Source organism: Brachyhypopomus gauderio, chromosome 14 (assembly GCF_052324685.1).
Source record: "Brachyhypopomus gauderio isolate BG-103 chromosome 14, BGAUD_0.2, whole genome shotgun sequence".
In the NCBI taxonomy this organism is placed as follows: domain Eukaryota; kingdom Metazoa; phylum Chordata; class Actinopteri; order Gymnotiformes; family Hypopomidae; genus Brachyhypopomus; species Brachyhypopomus gauderio.
The window spans coordinates 180,915-202,909 of NC_135224.1; the positions used below are offsets into that span (position 1 = coordinate 180,915).

The 21,995-nt window shown below is 40.5% G+C and overlaps 1 protein-coding gene across 1 annotated transcript in view; it reads left to right on the forward strand.

The window, feature by feature from the left end:
- Positions 1 to 3,321: 3,321 nt before the first annotated feature.
- LOC143474464 (uncharacterized) overlaps positions 3,322 to 21,995 on the forward strand; it is a 177,279-nt gene continuing 158,605 nt past the window's right edge. The window contains exons 1-3 of the mRNA XM_076971930.1: positions 3,322 to 3,797; positions 3,912 to 3,961; positions 11,897 to 12,039. Of these exons, the coding sequence (XP_076828045.1) occupies positions 3,920 to 3,961; positions 11,897 to 12,039 (185 nt within the window). The 5' untranslated portion in view covers positions 3,322 to 3,797; positions 3,912 to 3,919. The remainder of the gene's footprint in view (positions 3,798 to 3,911; positions 3,962 to 11,896; positions 12,040 to 21,995) is intronic.

The window sequence follows — 21,995 nt, forward strand, 5'->3', positions numbered from 1 at the left end:
AAAGCAAAGACCAGTTAATTGTTTTCCCCCTTTAATATCTTATAAAAACCAGTAAAAGAGTGAATTCACAAAAGCTGAAAAATGAATGTCGCGGGATCATTGTAACATAATACAAAAAATAAGTATGAACTAACCTACAACTTTGAGTGCAAAATAAATATTAAATTAAGAGCAAAATTAAGATAAAAACTGTACATTCAGAAGAAAATATCAACTTAAATGTACAATCAAAAAGAAAATGTGAGTGAGTGACAGCGCAAACGTGAATCATGTCCTTAGCAACAGTTCTCTGGGTGGCAGCACGTTCAGTGAACGAATCAGAGAGTGAACGAGAGCCCTCAGTTCATGAACAAATCAGAGAATGAACGAGAGCTTTCAGTTCATGAACGAATCAGAGAGTGAACGAGAGCTTTCAGTACAGTGAACGAATCACTGAGCATGTGCAGTTCCCTCGCAATGAGAGTCTCCGCCTCCAGATTGGCGGGTGATTCTGTGATTCACAGACCACACTGCAGTTCCCCTGATGGCCTGCACGGTCGCTGCTGAGCTCAATTACTGAACTGAAAAAGGAACGAATCAGCTGAGGAAGTCATTCGATTCAGTTCGTTCACTCAAATGATTCGTTCATTTGAACGAATCGTTCATTTGAACGAATCATTCGCGAACGACACAACACTATTGCCTTTTACGTTAAGAGAGCTTTTATTATGGATTGGCAGTTTAATCAACCAATCAAATTTCAAATTAGAACAGTGGGGGTGTGCTCCAATGGTCTCGGGGTATTCTCGCTGGTCCTCGTGCGTCAGTTCTGCGTGGTTGGTGCCTCGTGAGTTTTTAGCTTGTGTGCTAGCTAGTTAGCAGCTGCTAGCCAGCACTACCGTGAAGTTTTACATGCAGAAAGGATGGAATCGCAGGATATGGTAACAACACCATTTTCAAGACAGTCATTCAACTATATATTTTAATTATTAACAATTTCCTGACATTTGTGAACGAATTGTAATGTTTGCACTTCTACCTGACTGGCATTTGGTGGTTAAATGATGCAGAAGTTGTGTAGGTACGTTGCACATAGTAGACACGATGATGACAACAGTGTTATGAACATGTTTTAATACTACGGTCATGTTTTCATTTGGCTGTCTAGTGAAGGAATTAAGTACAGTTCACCACTGTAAAAGATTGATTTGTTTGGAAAACAACCGCAAAGTGGCGGAAATTGAGGGAACCAGAGGGGTATTTCAGAAAGCAGGTTAAGTGTCTAACTCAGGGTATGTTAACTGAGTTCACTAAAACCCGGAGTTTTCTGTTCCAGAAAGCGGGTTAAAACAAACTCGGTGTCAGTTGCTATAGCAACTTGCGCTCTGAAGCTCACCTGCTTGCTGGCAGGTTTACTTAAACCTAAACCTGAGTTACTTAAACCAAAACCCGACACGTCACAAACACGTCATCATGACGTGTCCTTTCCTCGAGGATCAAGTGGATATTGAAGCTCAGTTTATTCGCCGATCTCTTTGTCGGGAACGCCTTATAAAACCCCGAATAGACATAGGCCTACTATCATTTTCAGATTATTTTAGCGCTCTTAGTTTTTTTGCTAGTGGAAGTTTTCTTTATAGTGTAGGAGATGCGGAACCTGTCGGCAAAGCTACTGTATGTCGGTCTGTCCGAAAAGTATGTCTAGCATTAAAACGACTAGTGCCCAGTTTTGGACATCAAAGAGGAATTCCACATCGTAGGTTTGTCTTTAAAACGTGCAATAAAGAATTTAAGCAAAGGAGAAGCACCATTAGAACATGAAGGCGAATACATAAACAGAAAATCCATCCATAGCTTTAATGTACAGGTACTAACCTCTATAACTCTTAATGAATAATGTACTTATCTTTAATGGTAACAAAAATAACGTAGCTATTGTAACAGACCATTCTCCTCCCCATCAAGATTATATGTGAAGCTTCCCACCTCATCACAAATGTTGAAGCCAGATGACCAGGATCGGTGCATGATTCCACACTGTACAACAAATTTGAACAGGGTAGGCCTGTGGTAGATTTGCTAGTTGTTCATATACAGTGTCATAGTTAAATCATTGCAATCCCTTGTGCAGTAGGACAGAGGGTATCCCTGCCTGTCCTACCTCATGTTGCCTTATTCAGACCCTGCACCTGGACCACAGTCCAGGGCAAAAATTGAAATGACCCTAGGAATCCTCAAGGGTGCCAGGGTCCAGTGCCTGAAGGGGTTCAGAGTAACCCCTGAGAGGGTGTGCCACATAATGATGGCATATATAGTATTACACAACATTGTAACCATCCAGGAAGAGCGACAGCCTACCATCTCTGACATGCCCACAGATGAGGAACCTTACATGCATGTGGGTGACAACAGAGACGGTGGAGTTGTCAGAGACTCCATCTGCAATCACTGCTTTCCACATTAAATCATGCACCCCTCCACCCATCCACCCTGTAACATTTTAATATACATTACAGTCAAATGCACTACTTCAAATAAATATAAATATTCATTTTCGCTTAAATATGAATCATTGAGGAAACTTGAAAGTGTGATGAGATGGGGACAGAGTTTAATATTTTGTGTATAATGTATCTATTGCTAAATTTAAAAATTATACAAATTAACATAAAAATCCTCCCCCAGGCTAAAATGTTAGTGTGTGTTAACACAGTCTGATGGTGGTGGATGTGTGTTCTGAGTAAATAATAAAAGCAATGTCCAGAACCTTGTTGGAGTGCCATGACCCTTTTATTGCCACATTGTGTTTTGCTCACCTTAGTACAGCTCAGTCCAGAGATTTTCATGGGTAAGTTTTTCTTTAAATAGTATGTTCCTGCAACGCAGCCACTCTGACACAGTCAAAAACTGTTTGCTTTCTCTCTCAAACATCTGCCATTCATCACTTGTGTCCTACTTTAATGCCTTTCCTTTGATAATGCTCACCTAAAGGAGTGTTGCCATATTTCTATCTCCTATTAAGTTTAAGTTTATTACATTATATGGTCATTTATTCCTAATATGAACTGTTTCACATGAAACCTCAAATGCAAGATATTTGAGTTTGTAAATGGCAGCCCGTGCCCTTTTGTAGTGTGTACATACTATTTCTCATCAAACTGATTAAATTCAGAATACGTCTGCCATGTGTTGCCACCCCTCAAAAATTCCTGCCCCCTTCTCGCCACCCCATAGGCTAAATATATTTCTATATCCGCTCCTGTCTTCATCACCACACTACAATATAAACAAACAAGCTTAAAATCTTGATTTATTAATCAAAATAACTTAATTCCTGCATATTACTTTAAAATTGAAAAGGCACCTGTTCAACTATGTGTTGAAATGACAGTGATCAGAAGTTCAGATACATTCTTTTTGTATCTGAACTCAGGGGTCTGTAGGTCAGACAGAATACCAAACTCAACAGGATGAGAAGATGGACAAGATTTAGTGCTTTGAGTTTATAGAGTGCTGTGGCAGCGTGTGTGTGTTTGTGAACTACATGGGTTTGAGCTTGGAGAAGGATTTTTTTTGTTTGTTTCTTTCTTTTTATCTGTAGGCTACATGGAACAGCAACAACATCGGTGACCAATACATTCAACGTTATACACGACCAAACCGTGATTTTTAAAATTGTGATCACGGTAACTTCCTTAATAAATGCGGTTACCAGAGAAGAGGAAGGAAACACGTAGAGGAAATGCGCGCCAACCCTGAACAATCGAGATGATACGTAGAGAATATACCTTTACCAAAACTCTTCAATACTTTCAATGGTTTTAATACTTTTAATACATTAATATTTTGTAATACTCCTCTTGGCAGAATTTAATCACGTGAGAGGGTGTAAATTCAAACTACATTTCACATTCTCTACGTTTTCCGAACAGAGCGCAAAATGGAGGACACGGAGATGATGAAAGAGAAGCGGATTGATAAGGTAAGACCGGTAACGCACCACTGAGGTATAAATACGTGTGATAAACAAACACGTAGATTTATGTATTTGCTGTTTTTGTGGTGAGTAAAGTAGCGTGAAGTGGATTTATTACGTATCGTGATATCTTTAGATGAAATATAACAGACCTGGAAACAATATCCTTTAAAGTATCTGATAGTCGGTTATTACGACGGAGAACCTTAGTTCACAAATCCCTTATATTGATGTTTAATAATAAGAAAATCTTCGATACAATCGTTTGCACTTGCCACTCCGTTATCACAGGAAATTGGCTGATATCTTTTGATAAACGGACCTCAGATCGAGTTACATTAGGAGTGATAATTCTTTCACTTTATTCTCTTATTCTTTCAACGACACTTTCTTACGTTAATTGATTTAATATCTGCTTACACACATTACTCATTTAAACACTGTGGACTTTAGACCACCGCGCACTGCGCCGAAGAAGCGAAAGTGAAAGTGATTCGTTGCACGTGGTCGCAGTAACGACGCTTCGACGCTTTTAATCGCTCCCCATCGCCAAACACACATATTAAGCCTTAAATGCACGTTGTGCTTTTTGGTTGTTGGACATAACAGGTGTTTGTTCTGATGTGATAAAGATGTGAGAACACTAGAGGACAATCAGGTACAACGGTCACACATAGTCACGTGGTTCAGGTAGGAGACCCCTTTAGTGATGGGATATGCGGCTCTAATGGCTCTTCTTACTGTGGAGAGACGGCTCTTTCGGCTCCCAAACGGCTCCCCATATATATATTTTTACATTATTAATTAATTAATAGCTTAAACCTAATTTTATAACATTTTGTTTTATTATTGACATTGTTAAGCACTTGTGATGAGTAAAAATGCTGCATAACAATGCTTTATAAATAAAACTTTTATTATAACCAGTTATTAAATTATCACAAAATAGCACCAAAACAGAACGCAATACAACTTGGCCAATTTTCAATTTTTTTCCACAAAAAAGTGGAGATAACCTTTTCCCTTAGTGTTTTACATTATTAATTGAAAGCTGCGTGTGATTGGTCAGATGTGTGGAGCACACGCTTAACATGCGGACAGTGGAGACATTCTTTGTTCTCCTAAACGATATGTGGTAGCAGTGTTGCCAGGTTCGCGGTTGTCACGCAAAATTGGGCTTGTTTGAAAATCCAGTCATTAATGACTAATATAAACAGCCATATGCTCATAGTTTTGCCATTTGGTATAAAATCCGTGACAGACATATACTTTGGGCTAGTTTAAGCTTCTGGAGGGTGGGTTTTACACTGACTTTGGGCAGGATATTTTTGTAGGACCTGGCAACCCTGTGTGGTAGTATAAAGAAACACCTTTTAAAAACGGGGGAAGGAACATTTACCTGACGAATTTTAATGTTGCATTGTGTTCCTGGTTTGAAAAGTGCTAAAGTAGGCTAAAGTACTTGAAAATGCTTGAAAATGTAACTATTTCGTTTCACAACAAAACTGACTGAATCGATGTGATAAAAAAGCGAATTATTTCGGACCATTTCGAGTATATGTATAAATATTGAACTTAATTAAGTTTAACGTACTGGGAAATATTGAAAATGGACCTTGAAAATGACGTACAATTGCTTGAATTCCACCTTGTTAAGGTGTATGAACCCTGCAAACATGACTTTGTTCATTGCGCTGGCAGAAGTGGAGCAATAAGGAGAGGCAGAGACAGCGAGAAACCGAAGGACAAATAAAAACGACGTTGGAAAAAAACTGGCACTGTGGCACTTGCAGAGCACAAGCGCAACGACAGGGAGGTGGAGAGACAGCGAGATACCGAAGGAAAAAAACGGCTCCCAAATAGGATCCTAAAACGACTCCCATTGCGGAGCCGGTTCCAATCGTTCACTTCAAAGAGCTGGCTCTTAGAACCGGATCGTTCGCGAATGACGCATCACTTATCAAACTTGTGCTTAGGGTCCCAGGACAGTCTGAACCGGCTCTACCACGAAGGCTGATGTGATATATAAATACACTGTTCAGTCACATTTTATCTCAGTACCTCTTGTGAAAGAGAAACAGACTTTTACGTATGATGTTGTGGACGCGTTGAGGAGAAGGACTAACACAGACATGAACCTGAAGGAACACACAGATGCTTAATATGACATGAAAATGAAAGTGATATCCCGATCATCATAATAGATAGATAGATAGATAGATAGATAGATAGATAGATAGATAGATACTTTATTGATCCCAGAGGGAAATTCCTGAATTCCAGTAACAAGGTACGTGACAAATTACAGCAGCAAAAAGGTACATGACAAAAATTACAGCAGCTAAAATTGGTAGTGGAAACAATGTGCAATAATGTGTGGAAGTGGAAGTAGTGCAATAATACAATAGTACTAGTAGTGGACGTAGTGCAATAATACAGTAGTACTAGTAGTGGAAGTAGTGCAATAATACAGTAGTACTAGTAGTGGAAGTAGTGCAATAATACAATAGTACTAGTAGTGGAAGTAGTGCAATAATACAGTAGTACTAGTAGTGGAAGTAGTGCAATAATACAGTAGTACTAGTAGTGGAAGTAGTGCAATAATACAATAGTACTAGTAGTGGAAGTAGTGCAATAATACAATAGTACTAGTAGTGGAAGTAGTGCAATAATACAATAGTACTAGTAGTGGAAGTAGTGCAATAATACAGTAGTACTAGTAGTGGAAGTAGTGCAATAATACAGTAGTACTAGTAGTGGAAGTAGTGCAATAATACAATAGTACTAGTAGTGGAAGTAGTGCAATAATACAATAGTACTAGTAGTGGAAGTAGTGCAATAATACAATAGTACTAGTAGTGGAAGTAGTGCAATAATACAGTAGTACTAGTAGTGGAAGTAGTGCAATAATACAGTAGTACTAGTAGTGGAAGTAGTGCAATAATACAGTAGTACTAGTAGTGGAAGTAGTGCAATAATACAATAGTACTAGTAGTGGAAGTAGTGCAATAATACAATAGTACTAGTAGTGGAAGTAGTGCAATAATACAATAGTACTAGTAGTGGAAGTAGTGCAATAATACAGTAGTACTAGTAGTGGAAGTAGTGCAATAATACAATAATACTAGTAGTGGAAGTAGTGCAATAATACAGTAGTACTAGTAGTGGAAGTAGTGCAATAATACAATAATAAAGTGAAAAAGTACAGGTAATACAGAATAGAGATACTGAAAATAGAGGTAAGGTATGATTGGGGGATATGACCATTAGAGTGACCGGAGGAGGTGTCACAAAGTTTGTAGTCTGCTGTGCTGTGAGGAGTTAAACAGTCTTATGGCCTGGGGGACAAAAGACTTCCTGAGCCTGTCAATGGAGCAGGACTGGGACAGCAGTCTGCCACTGAATGAACTCCTCTACTGGGTGATTGTGCTGTGCAGAGGATGGTGAACATTTTCCATGATGCTCAGCAGCCTGTTTAGGGCTCTCCTCTCCGCCAGTGGTGTTAGGGGCTCCAGCTCTAAACCCAGCACAGAACCAGCTTTCCTCACCAGCCTGTTCACATCTAGGTTTTATAATTCATTTAATTTTATTGAATGAAGTTCATCAAAATAACAACTGAACTTATAATATATATAATAAATTAGGGATGCACCGAAATGAAAATTCTTAGCCGAAACCGAAAACCGAAAATGAGGAAACCAAGGCCGAAAGCCGAAAACCGAAACACCGAAATACATTATGTCAATTATTAGTAACATTGGATTTATGGCTAAGCTCACTAAAATCAAGGCATTGCTATTCAAAGAATAAATCAACTACAAAATTTTATATGAAAATATTTATTTAGCACTGACATTCAGGGGCGATTTTAGGATCTGGTCTTTAGGGGTGCCCAAATCGCGGTGCCCCCAGTGCTCACAGAGGCACAATACCAAAGTATTGTGCAGGTGCAGAGCAAGTTTTTTGCATAATATAATATTTAAAAAATGTGTTGAGCCAGGGGGTGCTAAGCAACTTCACGGTGGTGCTCTAGCACCACTAAAAATACCCTAGCCTCGCCCCTGCTGACATTACAGTAATGCATATTATAAAATAAAATTAGTGGTGGGCCGTTAACGGCGATAACGCTGACAATGGCCGACCACTAATTAAATTTAACTCGCTTGCAGACCGTTTTTATCTGAGAGGATAAATATATGTATTTTATACGAGTTAAATTTAATTATAACTGACTGGTCTGAAAGATAAATATAAATTCTCTCATAAAAACGTGACGTGAGTTGCAACAACATTAAACCGCTCAGGTAAACACGCTTCTGATAAATGTCGTCTGCTCGTCAAAACATAACGGGGCTCAATGTGCTCTATTAGCCTACGAAATCCCTACGACAGAGAACAGCTGATCGTCTAAGGCAACGAGTTCCTTTGCCTTGGCGCCATCACTGGAAAACTTTTTTGCTAGCTTTATCCAAATAAGCTCGTGCAGGTGGCGATTTTTGCTTGCGTCAACACAACACATTGTTTCGGCCGTGTTGTTTCGGTGATGAAAGTATTTCGGCCGAAAACCGAAAATGCAAATTTAAGCCATTTCGGCCGAAAATTTTCGGTGGCCGAATTTTCGGTGCATCCCTATAATAAATACTTCCCCCAGATAAGTATTGAAATGCGTGAACATTTTACTAAGGAAGTCTTAGATGATGCTTTTGCTCGTGTTTTATTCAGAGAGTGGACACACTGTACTATAAACAATCTACTGAGACAACAAGAATTCTTCCAGTCTCTTCCACAGTTCTGTGACTGTTGTGGGTTTTTTGGCCATAACTTTGTCAACAAGGATTTTCCAGAGGTTTTCTGTTGGGTTTAGATCAGGACTCTGGGCCATTTCATTGTTTTGTTGAAGATTCTGATCCACATTTGTATTTAGGATTTTGTGTGTTCTCTAATTTTGATCTCCAGTGTGTATATATAATTACAGTGACCCATATTTGTATAAAATGATATAAAAGCAGGAAACAGTAGTGAGACTGAAGCATTAAATCCATAACAAAACTGTATTACAAACTGCACATACTTTGAGAAAATTCTTCCTGAATGTTTCTGTAACCAGCATTTCCTCTCCAGCATTTCCTCTCTCAGCATTTCCTGCTCCAGCTGGTAGTAATTGGTTACTCAAGAAGTAGAGTCTCAGTGTTGTCATACTGTGAGAAGGTGACTGAGACCTGCAGTGCTACACTACACTTTGAGGGAGCTACATGCTAGCTGGAAGCCAACCTGATTCTGTTGATATGTGCAGTGAGACCCTGTCACTGAATAAACTGCTGCATCTGCGCTGCTATCAACATGAACACTACTGGTGTCCAGTCTCCCTCTTTACCCCAACAGCAACATCAAAAAGACAATGCAAAGGAAATGGGGTCATCAGAGGTGAACTGAGTGTAGTTGTTGATGCGCATGACACACCGGGTTACATTTTCATTCAGGATGCGTCCTGTGATGATGCGTTGATGACCTTTGAAGATTTACACTGAACAAAAATATAAACACACTTTTGGTTTGCTCCCATTTTCATGAGCTGATCTAAGACTTTTCCTGTGTTCACAAAAGGCCTTTTACTCTCAAATTTTGTTCACAGTTGGGTCTAAATCTGTGTTAATGAGAACTTCCCCATTGCTCAGATAAACCATTCACCAGTCATCAAGATGCTGATTAGACACAACTATTATCACACAGATACCTTGGGCTGGCCAGTTATTTAGGCCACTCTAAAATAACTAAACTAGACACACATGAGACTAATCAGGGGTAGAGTTACAAATAACAGGCGTAAAAACTGAAATGACAACACAAGCAAATGGAACAAGAAACCAAAAACATGACTAGCCAGACATCACACAGACATAAATTAGACAGACACACTACTGCGTAATCTTTGATAATGCTGTGTGTTCGATTACTCTTGCCTTGTTTTTGAATTGGATAAATGCCTTAAGTCCATTTGACATCAGAAGAGGTGTGCAGCCACTCTGTATTGTTTTCTATTTCAGGACATGACTCTGTGTTAATAGAACATTATCCAGCAGAGTCCTTAACTAGGATGTAGCATTTCACCATGTCTGACCAAGACCTGCCCTCTCTTCATTACACCCCCTAACCTAGGGGTGGGCGATATGGGAAAAAAAATGTATCACGATAAAAAAATCACAATTTCGATTTTTTATCACGATCTTCCATCCAAAAAAAAAAAAAATTGGGGCTACAAAGCTTTCTTTTTAAGCAGATTTAAATGAATGATATTGCAATTTTCCATGTGCAAACATTGTAAACAAAAAATGTAAACAACACACGTGACACTGTTTGTCACGTAGGGCTACGCCCCCTTCTCCTAGCTGTCACTCCGGTTTCCCTGTTCCTCGTGTCTGTGTTGTTCCCTGCTCCTTGAGCCCGCCTTGTTGTCTGTTTCTATGGTTTCCCCACGTCTGCCACGCCCATGTCATTATTGTCTTCACCTGTTTCTAGTCTAGTTCAATGTATTTATAGTCCCCATGTCTCCCATGTCGGTATCGGTTATTTTGTGCTACTTACCTGTTTGTTGCCTCATTCGTGCTCTAGTGGATTTAACAGTTTCTGTTTCGTTTTCGTCGTAAGTACGTTCAGCCTAGTCTTTGTTTCCCCTGCCTTGTTTTGTTCTTTGTGCCACCATGCCCGTTTATATTTCATGTTCGGACTGCCTACCTGTTATGACCCCTGCCCGGTATTACGACTCTGCCTTTGGAATTCCATTCAATAAATCTCGCTCTCCTCAGCGTTTGTGTTCGCCTCCCTGCCCTGTGTAACGCAGTTCGTTACACTGTTAAAGTGCACTATTGCATTAAATATTTCCCAGCACTTTAAACTTAAAGTTAAATATTTATACATATAGTCGAAATGATTTGATATAATTCGCTTTTTTATCACATTATTTAATGGTGGTTTATTTTCAAAACGCCCAATCTTAACGTCTTCACGTTCTCTCATGTTTCGTCCTGGAATTACGCTGAGGAGAGCGAGATTTATTGAATGGAATTCCAATGGAAATGGAATTGGATGAGCCCCCTCATCCAAATCGCGGTCTCTGATTGGCCGACAGACTCCACTCGTGATGAGGCAATCCACCTGTTGAAAATTAACCAGAAAAAAAAAACCTCCCCCCCAAAACCACAGTACACGTAACAGTGGCCCAACTTAAAAGTAGCCAAAGAACCGCACCCCACGACCCCAGAATGGGGTCAACTATGGCAACTATGGAAACAGGTGAAGACAATAACGACATGGCACAGCAAGGCGAGCTCAAGGAGCAGGGAACAACAGACATGAGGAACAGGGAAACCGGAGTGACAGCTAGGAGAGGGGGGCGTAGCCCTACGTGACACAGTGTCACGTGTGTTGTTTACATTTTTTGTTTACAATGTTTGCACATGGAAAATTGCAATATCATTCATTTAAATCTGCTTAAAAAGAAAGCTTTGTAGCCCCAATTTTTTGTTTTTTTTTTTTTAATGGAAGATCGCGATAAAAAATCGAAATCGTGATTTTATGAAAAAAATCGTGATACTATTTTTTTCCCATATCGCCCATCCCTAGTAGATCGCCTGCGATTCTCCATTTGTCATCGCCATTCATGATTTTATATCGTCATATCGTGCACCCCTACCCTAACCCTAACCCATGACCTGCCCTCTTCATTACACACCCTAACCCATTACCTACCCTCTCTACATTACACTCCCTAACCCTAACCCAAGACCTGCCCCTCTCTTTATTACACTCCTGCCTGCCTAAACTGTCAAGAAGCTTTAAACAATTCATCTGCACTGTTAGGATTGATTATGAATTTCATGTACAGTAGAAATGTAGTTTCTCAATGTCATAATGTGATAACCTGGATTTTATACCCCCCACCAGGTCAAGCTGAAAGGACAAACCATGTCAACCCCTACTAGTGCTGAACACAGAGTGATGACAGATTCTGAAATGATGTCGGGGGAGTGTGGAAACAGCAAAAACACAGACTGGAGTCTCTCAGAAGAACATGGTGAAATTCAGAGGTAAGTGTGCTATATATGACACACTATATGACACAAACATAAATATACTATATATGACACAAATATAAATATACTATATATGACACTCACACTATATATGACACAAATATAAATATACTATATATTACCAGTGTTGGGAACGTTACTTTAAAAAAGTAATTAGTTATAGTTACTCACTACTTGTTCAAAAAAGTAACTGAGTTAGTAACTGAATTACTCTATAATAAAAGTAACTCGTTACCAGGGAAAGTAACTATTTGCGTTACAGTAAAAAAAAAAGTTATATGCCAATGAATAAGGATTTTTTTTGAAAAAGCAGTTTTTACAGTCAGTTGAAATGAGTAGATCAGAAAGGTGTTTAACTTTTGATATTTATTGCACATCCACAGACCAGTGCAGGATAAAATCCTTTAAAATCCCCAATCTTTGTAAAAAAAAAAAAAGCAAAAGTAAACAGTTACACTATATAAAGTGCATTTACATCTATTAAATTAAATTAAATTCTCTCAACCTAAGACAACTGGTTTGTTCACAACAGAAGTAAACTTAACAATAAAACCTCTATTCTTAATTAAATAAATCAAATGTCTGGTAGACATTCAGGAACTTCAAGTATTTTCTTAAATAATGTTTATATCGCCACCTTGAAAATGCTAATTTTTCTTCGGCTTGCTCCTGACTCACCATTTCTGCCTCTTCCCCGTTTGTGTCATGTGTCACTAGCGTGCTTCGGCGCGCGTGGAAAAACACTGGCTCTGATTGGCTACCATAACGCTGCCTTAGCCAATCGCTTACTGACTTGTTAAGTTAAACAGGTATTACACCGAGAACTGTGACCTATCGAGATCTGTTACTCCTGTATACTCCTGTATATCGAGATCTGTATATCAATATATAGTAACGCACCGCTTTTAATGACCAGTAACGTCAACGGCGTTGTAACGACAGGAAAAGTAATTAATTATATTATCCCGTTACTGACAAAATGACGCCGTTACCTAACGCCGTTATTTTTACTGACGTTATTCGCAACACTGTATATGACACACTATATATGACACAAATATAAATATACTATATATGTCACATTGAGGGCCCCGGCCCCTCCCTTTTGGGCGTGTGTTTACGTCATCCTAGTCTGCGTCTGTGGATCTCCGTGGGTGCGGTTGTGTCTTGTGCTGATTCGTCTCACCTGTGCCTCGTCTCGTAATCACGTGGGACTAATGTGGTTTGTCTACTTAATGTGCATTCGCGCAGTGTCCTGTGCTCATCGTTGTCTGAGTCTGCACGTTGTATGTGCGTGTTTATATGTTTCCCGTGCGCTTACTGTGCTATACGTGTACAAATAAAGAGTGACCTTGCGTGAAGCTGGGATTCAGTGTCTCATCCTTTGCCCTGCCTGCACGTCACAATATATGACACTCACACTATATGACACAAATATAAATATACTATATATGACACAAATATAAATATACTATATATGACACTAGAAGCTTTAAACAGAAGCTTTAAACAGAAGCTTTAATATATATGACACTAAATATACTATATATGACACTGTGTATTGTTGCCAATACACAGCCCTAATATATATATTAGGGCTGTGTATTGGCAACAACTTGGCGATACGATACATATCGATACATAGGGCTTACGATTCGATATATCGTGATATATTGCGATACTGTAAGCAAGGCAATATATTTAAATTTTTGTTTTTCATTTGTTTTAGGAAAACCGTCATAGTATAAAAACAAATGACCATATGCATATAATGTAAGCGGAAAAGGTTTACTTTGTAAACAAGCAGAACAGTGGGAGCTCCATTAATCTTAATAACAGACCCTGTAACATCCAACATCATGACACTTTTTTCAACAGTTTTAAACACTTTAACAGAAATGAACAGTTGTTTAGATCAGATATATAAAAAAGTGCTTGCAGGACTATTTATGTAAACATTTTTTTATTAAGAACATTAAAAAAAAATGTAAACAGACCCGCTTTAAAAGGTGGTTAAAATTCTAGTATGTATGCCAGTTTTTAATTGATCAGTCTCAGGTGGTTAGTAAAAGAAAATGCCAAAAAGAAAATGTGTCTCCAACATCAAAACTAGTTTTGCATAATCTGAACAAATAAATGCTTTTATCAATGAATAATGAAAGTGCTAGCAAGAGTCCTAACAAAATACTGAAGAAATGTAAAAACTATAGGATATAAAAAAACCCATATAAAATACAGGAACATCTTTCTACAAGCACTAATAAACAGTTTGTATGTATGTCAGAGCTTATTTTTTAAGGTCAAGGTTTTTGTGGAGGAAGACAAGCTGATCAACATGTTCAGCTTTCAGGACACTTCTCTGTGTGGTTACAATGTCTCCTGCAGTGGAGAAAACTCTCTCTGCTGAGACGCTTGTGCCAGGAATGCACAAAAAATTCTTTGCTACTCTGGATAGCTGAGGGTACTCCTGTTCGTGTTCTTTCCACCAACTGAGGGGATTTTCTGGGAGTGGCAAAGGGGTTTCTTCTCTAAACCTCTTAATCTCAACTGCAGCAGCATCATGTGTAGATTGTGGTGCAGCATTGTCTTTTGTAGAGGCAAATGTAGCTCCAAGCAAGTCTGACAATGCACATGAGCTCCTTGGTCTCTTTATGGGTGGCTGGGAGGCAGGGGCAGGGCCAGGGCCATTGTCAGCTGATTGATAAACCTTTGACTGATCAGTCTCCTTTACCAGACTGTCAGTCTGCTCTTGCTGCTAAAAAACACCAAAGCATCAAATCAATCTAGTTTTAATCTTACAGTAAATAAAAACAGTAGTAAAAAATAGGCTGATTTATTAATTATTTAACATAATTAAGGCGCACCATAAGGCGCACCTAAACGCCTTACATTTTCTCAAAAAATCAGCAGTGTGCCTTATAATCCGGTGCACCTTATGGTGTGGAAAATACGGTACTTACATTCTGTTGCTTCTCTATGACAGCCACCACAGCAGCAGTTATTCTGGAGTAGGTATCATTGGTCTCTGCTTCAGAGAGAAAGGGTAGATCCTTAAATCGAGGATCAAGGGCTGATGCCATGCACAGTGTCTCCCTCTCATTGGCATATCTCTTTCCCAGATCTTGTGCTATAGCAGTCTTTATGTCCTTCACTGTCTGTGTGTAATCCAAGCTTTCTTCTGTGCCCATGACAAGCTTGGCATGAAGTGGGGCAATGATAGACAGAGTGGGCATGCTCTCCTCTGACAGTACCAAGGTGGCATCTTTCATTGGCTTGAGTGCCTTGAGCACTTCTTCCGCACATGTGATGTCAGTCTCGCTAAGTGTGAAGATATCCTTTTCACTCTTTCTGACCTCTGTTGAAAGGAGTGCTGCACAGATGGCTGGTTGTTGTTCTAAAAACCTTTCTATCATGTCGTAAGAGCTGTTCCATCTTGTGACAACAAGATCAATCTGTGATCAATCTGTGGTTTGGTAGCTGGAGCAGATCTTGTTTTTGTTTTAGCTGGTGGCTGGCTATGGTGCTGCGTCTGAAAAGGTTGTAATGCGTCTGATCCTGCTGAGTAGTCGCTCTACTTTTGGCAATTTTAGTGCTTTCTGCGAGGCAAGATTGAGGCTGTGTGCAAAACATCGTATCTGGGTCATGTCTGCAAGTTTTGCCGCGATATTCATATTAGATGCATTGTTCGTAACAATAACAGGATCTTTCGCTTCAAGTCTCCATTCAGTAACGGCTTCCTTCAGTAACTCTGCGATGTTCTCTCCTGTGTGGCTGACATGCATCGCTCTTGTCTGTAGAACATAAGCGTCTAGCTTCCACTCACCCGTTATATGATGCGCTGTTATCATTACGTACGATTCAGTTGCCCTCGATGTCCAAGTGTCGCATGTCAACGCAACCCTCTCGGACGAGCTGAGAGACTCTGCCACCCTCGTCTTTACCTCCTTGTACAACCTGGGTACAGCGATGTCAGTGATGTGTTGTCGGGATGGTATGGTGTAACGAGGCTCCATTATATTCAACATATTACGGAAGCCTTCGTTCTCTACAACGCTGAGAGGGCGCATATCTTTGCAAATAAAATAAAGTATTGACTGAGTTATTTTGGTTGCACGAGTTGAGATTGGTGGTAACTTTAGTGTGTGAACTTGTCCTAGAGTTAGTTGAGAGGTGTCCACGCGTTTACCGTTAGCCGTTTGCTGTTCTGCTAACTGCACATCAGAATGGTGTCTTGCTAAGTGTGTTCTCAGATTTGTCGTGTTCCCCGAATATTTTATTTTGGCGTGGCACATTTTGCAGATGGCATGGCTCTTATCGATCTTCGTTGTACCTTCTTCGTTGTAGAAGCCAAAATGAGTCCACACTTCAGCTCTGTACACCCCAGGAGCCGGTCTAAGGCTTTTGCATTCGGCCATCGCTAACGCAGTTAGGTTTGCTAATACAGTGAGGTGGAGATGCCGAATGGCTCAAGATTGATCACAGCACTGCCACCTCGCGGCCAGGTGGTTAAACGCAACACAAAATGAACCACTGTCTGCCATCTAGGGCTCGGTTGGTTAAACACAACTTAATTCATCGATATTAAAAAAACGGTGTTTTTGAGAATCGATACAGTATCGCAAGACATAATATCGCGATATTCAAGTGAATTACACCCCTAATATATATATATATATATATATATATATATATATATATATATATATATATATATATATATATATATATGTATGTGACGGGCAGGGGTGAGCAACGAAAAGGAAGCGATCACGCCAAGTCTCAGGGAAAAATGATGGTTTAATAGAAAGTGTGCAAACCTAAAACCCGTGCACTATCTCCAAATTAAGGATATAATGACCAGCGGTCAACTGGTACAAAGACAAGACATATATAGGCAAACAAACGACCCTCAGGTGAGACGGATCACGGGCTCCGCCCACCTGAGGGACGCACATGACGTCACCAAACAACAACAACAACAGCCGCTGTGGACGGAGGCGGCCGGTAGGGGGCCGCCTCACCGTGACAATATATATATATGTATATGTTATATATTTATGTTATACACTGTTATTGTCATATATATATGTCATATGTTATACAGTTATTGAGTCTCTGGTGTGGTGCAGAGAGCATATACGAATACGAATACGAATACTTTAATGTCATTGCACAATGTACATGTACACTTGTTCAACGAAAATAGGGTCCAGCCTCCATCATGGTACAAATATGCTATATACACTAATGTAATAAAATGGATTTAAGAAAACAAAATAGAATAGTCGGAACCAAAAAAAAAGGCAAAACAGAAGAAGCAGAATTGTTATTGCACATGTGAATTAAATTGCACATTTCCCTGTAAAGTGAACATCTTTAATTGGGTTGAATTTATATATTGCACAGTGCCCGAATAAATGTCTTAAGAGTTTAACAGAGCAATAGCCCTGTTGTAAAAACTGTCCCTTAGTCTATTCGTCTTTACTTTAAGTTGCCTGAACCGTCTGCCTGATGGCAGCAGTTTGAATAAGTGGTGCCCTGGGTATGTACTGTCTTTTATTATTTTATGGGCCTTTCTGCGACTACGGGTGTTGTAGAGCTCCTTAAGTGATGTAAGAGGGTAACCAATGGACATCCTCCCTATATGCCGATTCATCGCCATTAGAGATAAGCCCGACTAGAGTGGTGTCATCCGCGAACTTGATTGTGACATTGTTCTGGTGTTTACTGACAGTCGTATGTGTACAGAGTCAAGAGTAGTGGACTAAGTACACACCCCTGTGGTGTCCCAGTGTTAAGTGTGAGGGCTGAGGAAAGATGTGATCCAACTCTGACCTTCTGTGTCCGGTCTGAGAGAAAGTCTGTAATCCAGTTGCAGATGTTGGTTGAGATACCAATGTCCATTAATTTGGGAGTCAATTTATCCGGGATGATGGTATTAAACGCTGAACTAAAATCCACGAAGAGAAGCCTAGCATAGCGTCCATGCAGTTCTAGGTGAGAGATGGTCGTGTGAAGTGCTGTTATTATAGCATCCTCCATAGACCGGTTTGCCCTGTACGCAAACTGAAGTGGGTCCAGATTGGGTGGGAGACATGACATGATGTGATGTTTTACCAGTTTCTCGAAACACTTCATGACTGTTGAAGTCAGAGCTACAGGTCAGTAGTCATTAAGGCTGCTAATGCTGGTCTTTTTTGGCAGAGGTATGATTGCAGCTGCCTTCAGACATTGTGGGATCGAGGACTGAGAAAGAGAGGCATTAAAAAGTTTTGTAAAAATCCCAGCTAACTGATCAGCACACTCTTTGAGGACCCTCGCAGACACTCCGTCAGGTCCGGCAGCCTTCCTGGGGTTTACTGCTTTCAGTGTGGACCTCACCTCATGCTCCTCTAACACCAGGTTGTAGCTGTTGCAGTTGGATGGCAGGGCTGCTGCTGTTACTGGTCTCACCACATCAAAACGTGCGAAGAAGTGGTTCAACTCGTCCGCCAGTGCTGGGTTGTCTACAGCCATTGTGATGTTGCTGGACTTATAGTTGGTGAGGTGCTGAAATCCCTGCCACATTTGCTTGGTGTTGTTGCCCTCAAAGTGGTTCTCAATCTCCTTTTTGTATTCCAGCTTGGCCCTTTTGATGCATTTCTTTAGTTCAGCTCTTGCAGCACTGTACTGCACACTGTCTCCAGATCTAAAAGCAGTGTTTCGTTGTTTCAGTAGGACCTGAACTTCTTTGGTCATCCAGGGTTTACGGTTGGAGTTGCAATTGAAGTGATGCTCCTTCTGGCCAGATTTTAACTGTCTTTTTGGCTGGTGGAATCCTCTTTCTGCAGGGTGTGTATGTGGGAATCAGCAGTATAGAAATATGATCAGACAAACCCAGATGTGGTAAGGGGTTTGACCTATAGCCTTTGCTGATGTTGCTGTATACTTTATCTAGTATGTTATTCCCTCTTGTAGCACACTTAATATGCTGTTCAAATTTAGGGAATACTGTTTTTAATTCGGCGTGATTGAAATCCCCCGCAGTTATGTGCACTGCGTTTGGATATACGTTTTGTTGAATGCTTATGGACTTGTGTAGCACTTCCAGAGCTCGGTTAGCATTAGCATCCGGTGGAATGTAAACAGCCGATACTATAGCGACGGCGAACTCACGAGGTAAATAGAATGGTCTGCATTTAACAGTAAGAAATTCCAGGTCTGGGGAGCAATGACTGACTACGGTCTTTGAATCAGTGCACCAGTTGTTATTTATGTAGATCAGGGGTCACCCGCGAGGATGTCACGAGTCACCCGCGGGCTTGTTTTAAAAATAGCTCACTATAGTGCCATGCACCAAAGCACCACACGCACACGGTGATTTTTAATTGAAGTTTACTTTACTACTTGACAAAACACACAAACACACATTATTTTTACTTACTCATCTCCCACAAATCCATCAAAGTCCTCATCCTCGGTGTCTGAATTAAAAAGCTGCACAATTTCTCTAATGAGCACTCCAGGTTCCCTCTCATCAATGTCCTAGTCAGTCTCGTTGCCAGGCGGCTGTTCAATGATGCTGGCTTTCGCGAAAGCTCGGACAACAGTTACATCAGAAATCTTAGCCCAGGCATCCACAATCCATTCACAAATGGTGGCGTAACTCGCCCGCCGCTGCCTCCCAGTTTTAGTAAATGTGTGTTCGCCGTCTATCATCCATTGCTCCCACGCCGCTCGCAACTTCACTTTAAACGCCCTGTTTACGCCAATGTCCAGCGGTTGGAATTCTTTTGTTAATCCTCGGCAATGACGGCAAGCTCCGAATTAATTTTCTTTACTTGGATTTTCACGTTGTCTCTGAGATGAGTGCGCATGGAGTCACAGATCAGCAGGGACGGTGATGTGTGGAAAAAACCACCCGGTCTCTTTACATACACCTCTCTCAGCCACTCTCCCATTTTCTCCTCGTCCATCCAGCCCTTTTGGTTAGCCTTAACTATGACTCTGGCTGGAAACTTTTCTTTCGGCAGTGTCTTCCTTTTGAAAATAACCATGGGCGGTAGTTTCTGTCCATTAGCTTGACAGCCAAGAACAATGGTGAACGCCGACTTCTCATGCCCCGTATCAATACCGTGCTAGTCCCCTTCTTCTCCACAGAATGGTTCATGGGGATGTCGAAAGTGAGGGGGACCTCGTCCATGTTGGTGATGTGGCTGGGTTCGATCTTTTTCTCCGTAATCCTTTTACGATAGTATGCATGGAAAATGGCCAGCTGTTCTTCGTAATCTGCTGGCAGTCGCTGTGCCACAGTAGTCCTTGCGCGTATAGAGAGATGACGCCGTTTCATAAAATGAAAGCACCAAGAAGGCCCTCCTTGAAAATCGTCTAGCTTCATGTCTTGTGCGATCGTTGTTGCCTTCAGTCGAATAGTGACTGTAGAAACGCTTGTCCCAGCCGCTCTTTGTTCAGATATCCATTGTTCAAGTTTGTCTTCTAATTGTGGCCACCTCGCATTGTTACCACGAAAAATCTGTCCCGACTTCTTTACTTGACGCAGTTCATTTTCCTGTTTCCTCCATTTTCGAACCATAGATTCATTTATGCTGAACTTTATCGCAGCTGCTCTTTTCCCATTTACAGCCGCATAACTGATAGCCTGTAGCTTGAACTGTGCCTCGTAAGCGTGTCTCTTCACTGGTGCCATATTTGAGGGTTCTGGAAAAACAAATGTTGTTTTGCAGCATACCTGTAGGTAAGCCTAAGTACCAGTACTGTGTATTATGTAGTGTTCTCTAATTGGTTTACGTGCGAAATGCACGTAAACCAATCCAAGTATACTACGGTACTAGTTCTGTTAGTGTTCTCTGATTGGTTTACGTGCGGTACTCAGTACACGTATAAGGCACACCGGATTATAAGGCGCACGTCCGATTTCTGGGGAAATTTTAGGCTTTTAGGTCCATATAGTCTTATAGTCCAGAAAATACGGTACTTAATAAAAATAAAAATATTTGACTTTTATTTATTTAGCATGCTTAGGTGGTAAACAAAGACAAAAGTTGATTTACAATAGTTGTGTGCATGATGCAGCAGTACAGCGAGATGCATCAATTGACGCAGTTGAAGATTATAGCATGCAGATGGAAGACGTTGCAGCCTGCTTGCGCTGTTTTGCATGCTGACGCAACTGTGACTTTGCTCTCTTCATGTCTATAAGGAGTTCACTTCCTGCTTTCCTCCTGTACAGACGCTTTTCTGTCAGCTCTGCCTGTCCTTTCATTTATTTGAGTTATATCTACAAGTTATTTTTACAAGTTAAAAGGATCCATTACTCGTTACTTCACTTGGTAAGCTTTTTTACATTAATCTATAAAGGATAATTTAGCATTTTTTACATTCCGACAGTCCGACACTGCGAGTGAACTGTTTTTTGCGTCTCAACCTTGTGAGTGGTTTTTGTGCACTGTTTTATCAGCAGCTGATATTGTTTTCAGCTGTGAAATACCTGCCAGAACTTCTTGGGTGTTAATTTTGCACTTTGGATTTTTAACTTGGATATTTGAGCCTTGTGTGCCCAGTGCTTTTGCGATTATGGCTCATGCTTCCACATCATCAATTTGCTCTGAGTGTATCAAACTGTCTCAGAGGGTTGCAGAACTTCAGGAAAGAATCCATACCTTACATTCTATAAGGGAGGAGGAAGAATATCTGGACTCGATTCTTGCCACACAAACCGCTGACAAAACCGTCCCTGTGACTGGCAAAGAAAGAGACGTTTCTCTCCATTGTCGCTGGGATGTACTGGGGCAAAGCCTAAGCTCATCTTGGCCTCAACTCCTAATCCCGTTAACAACAACAGTGATAAGGGCTGGACTCTTGTTCGGGGGAAGGAACGCAGCAGAAACCAGCACAGCAGCGGCGGCAAGCAGCAATCTTCAGAACATTCTTCTCAATAACAGATATGAAGC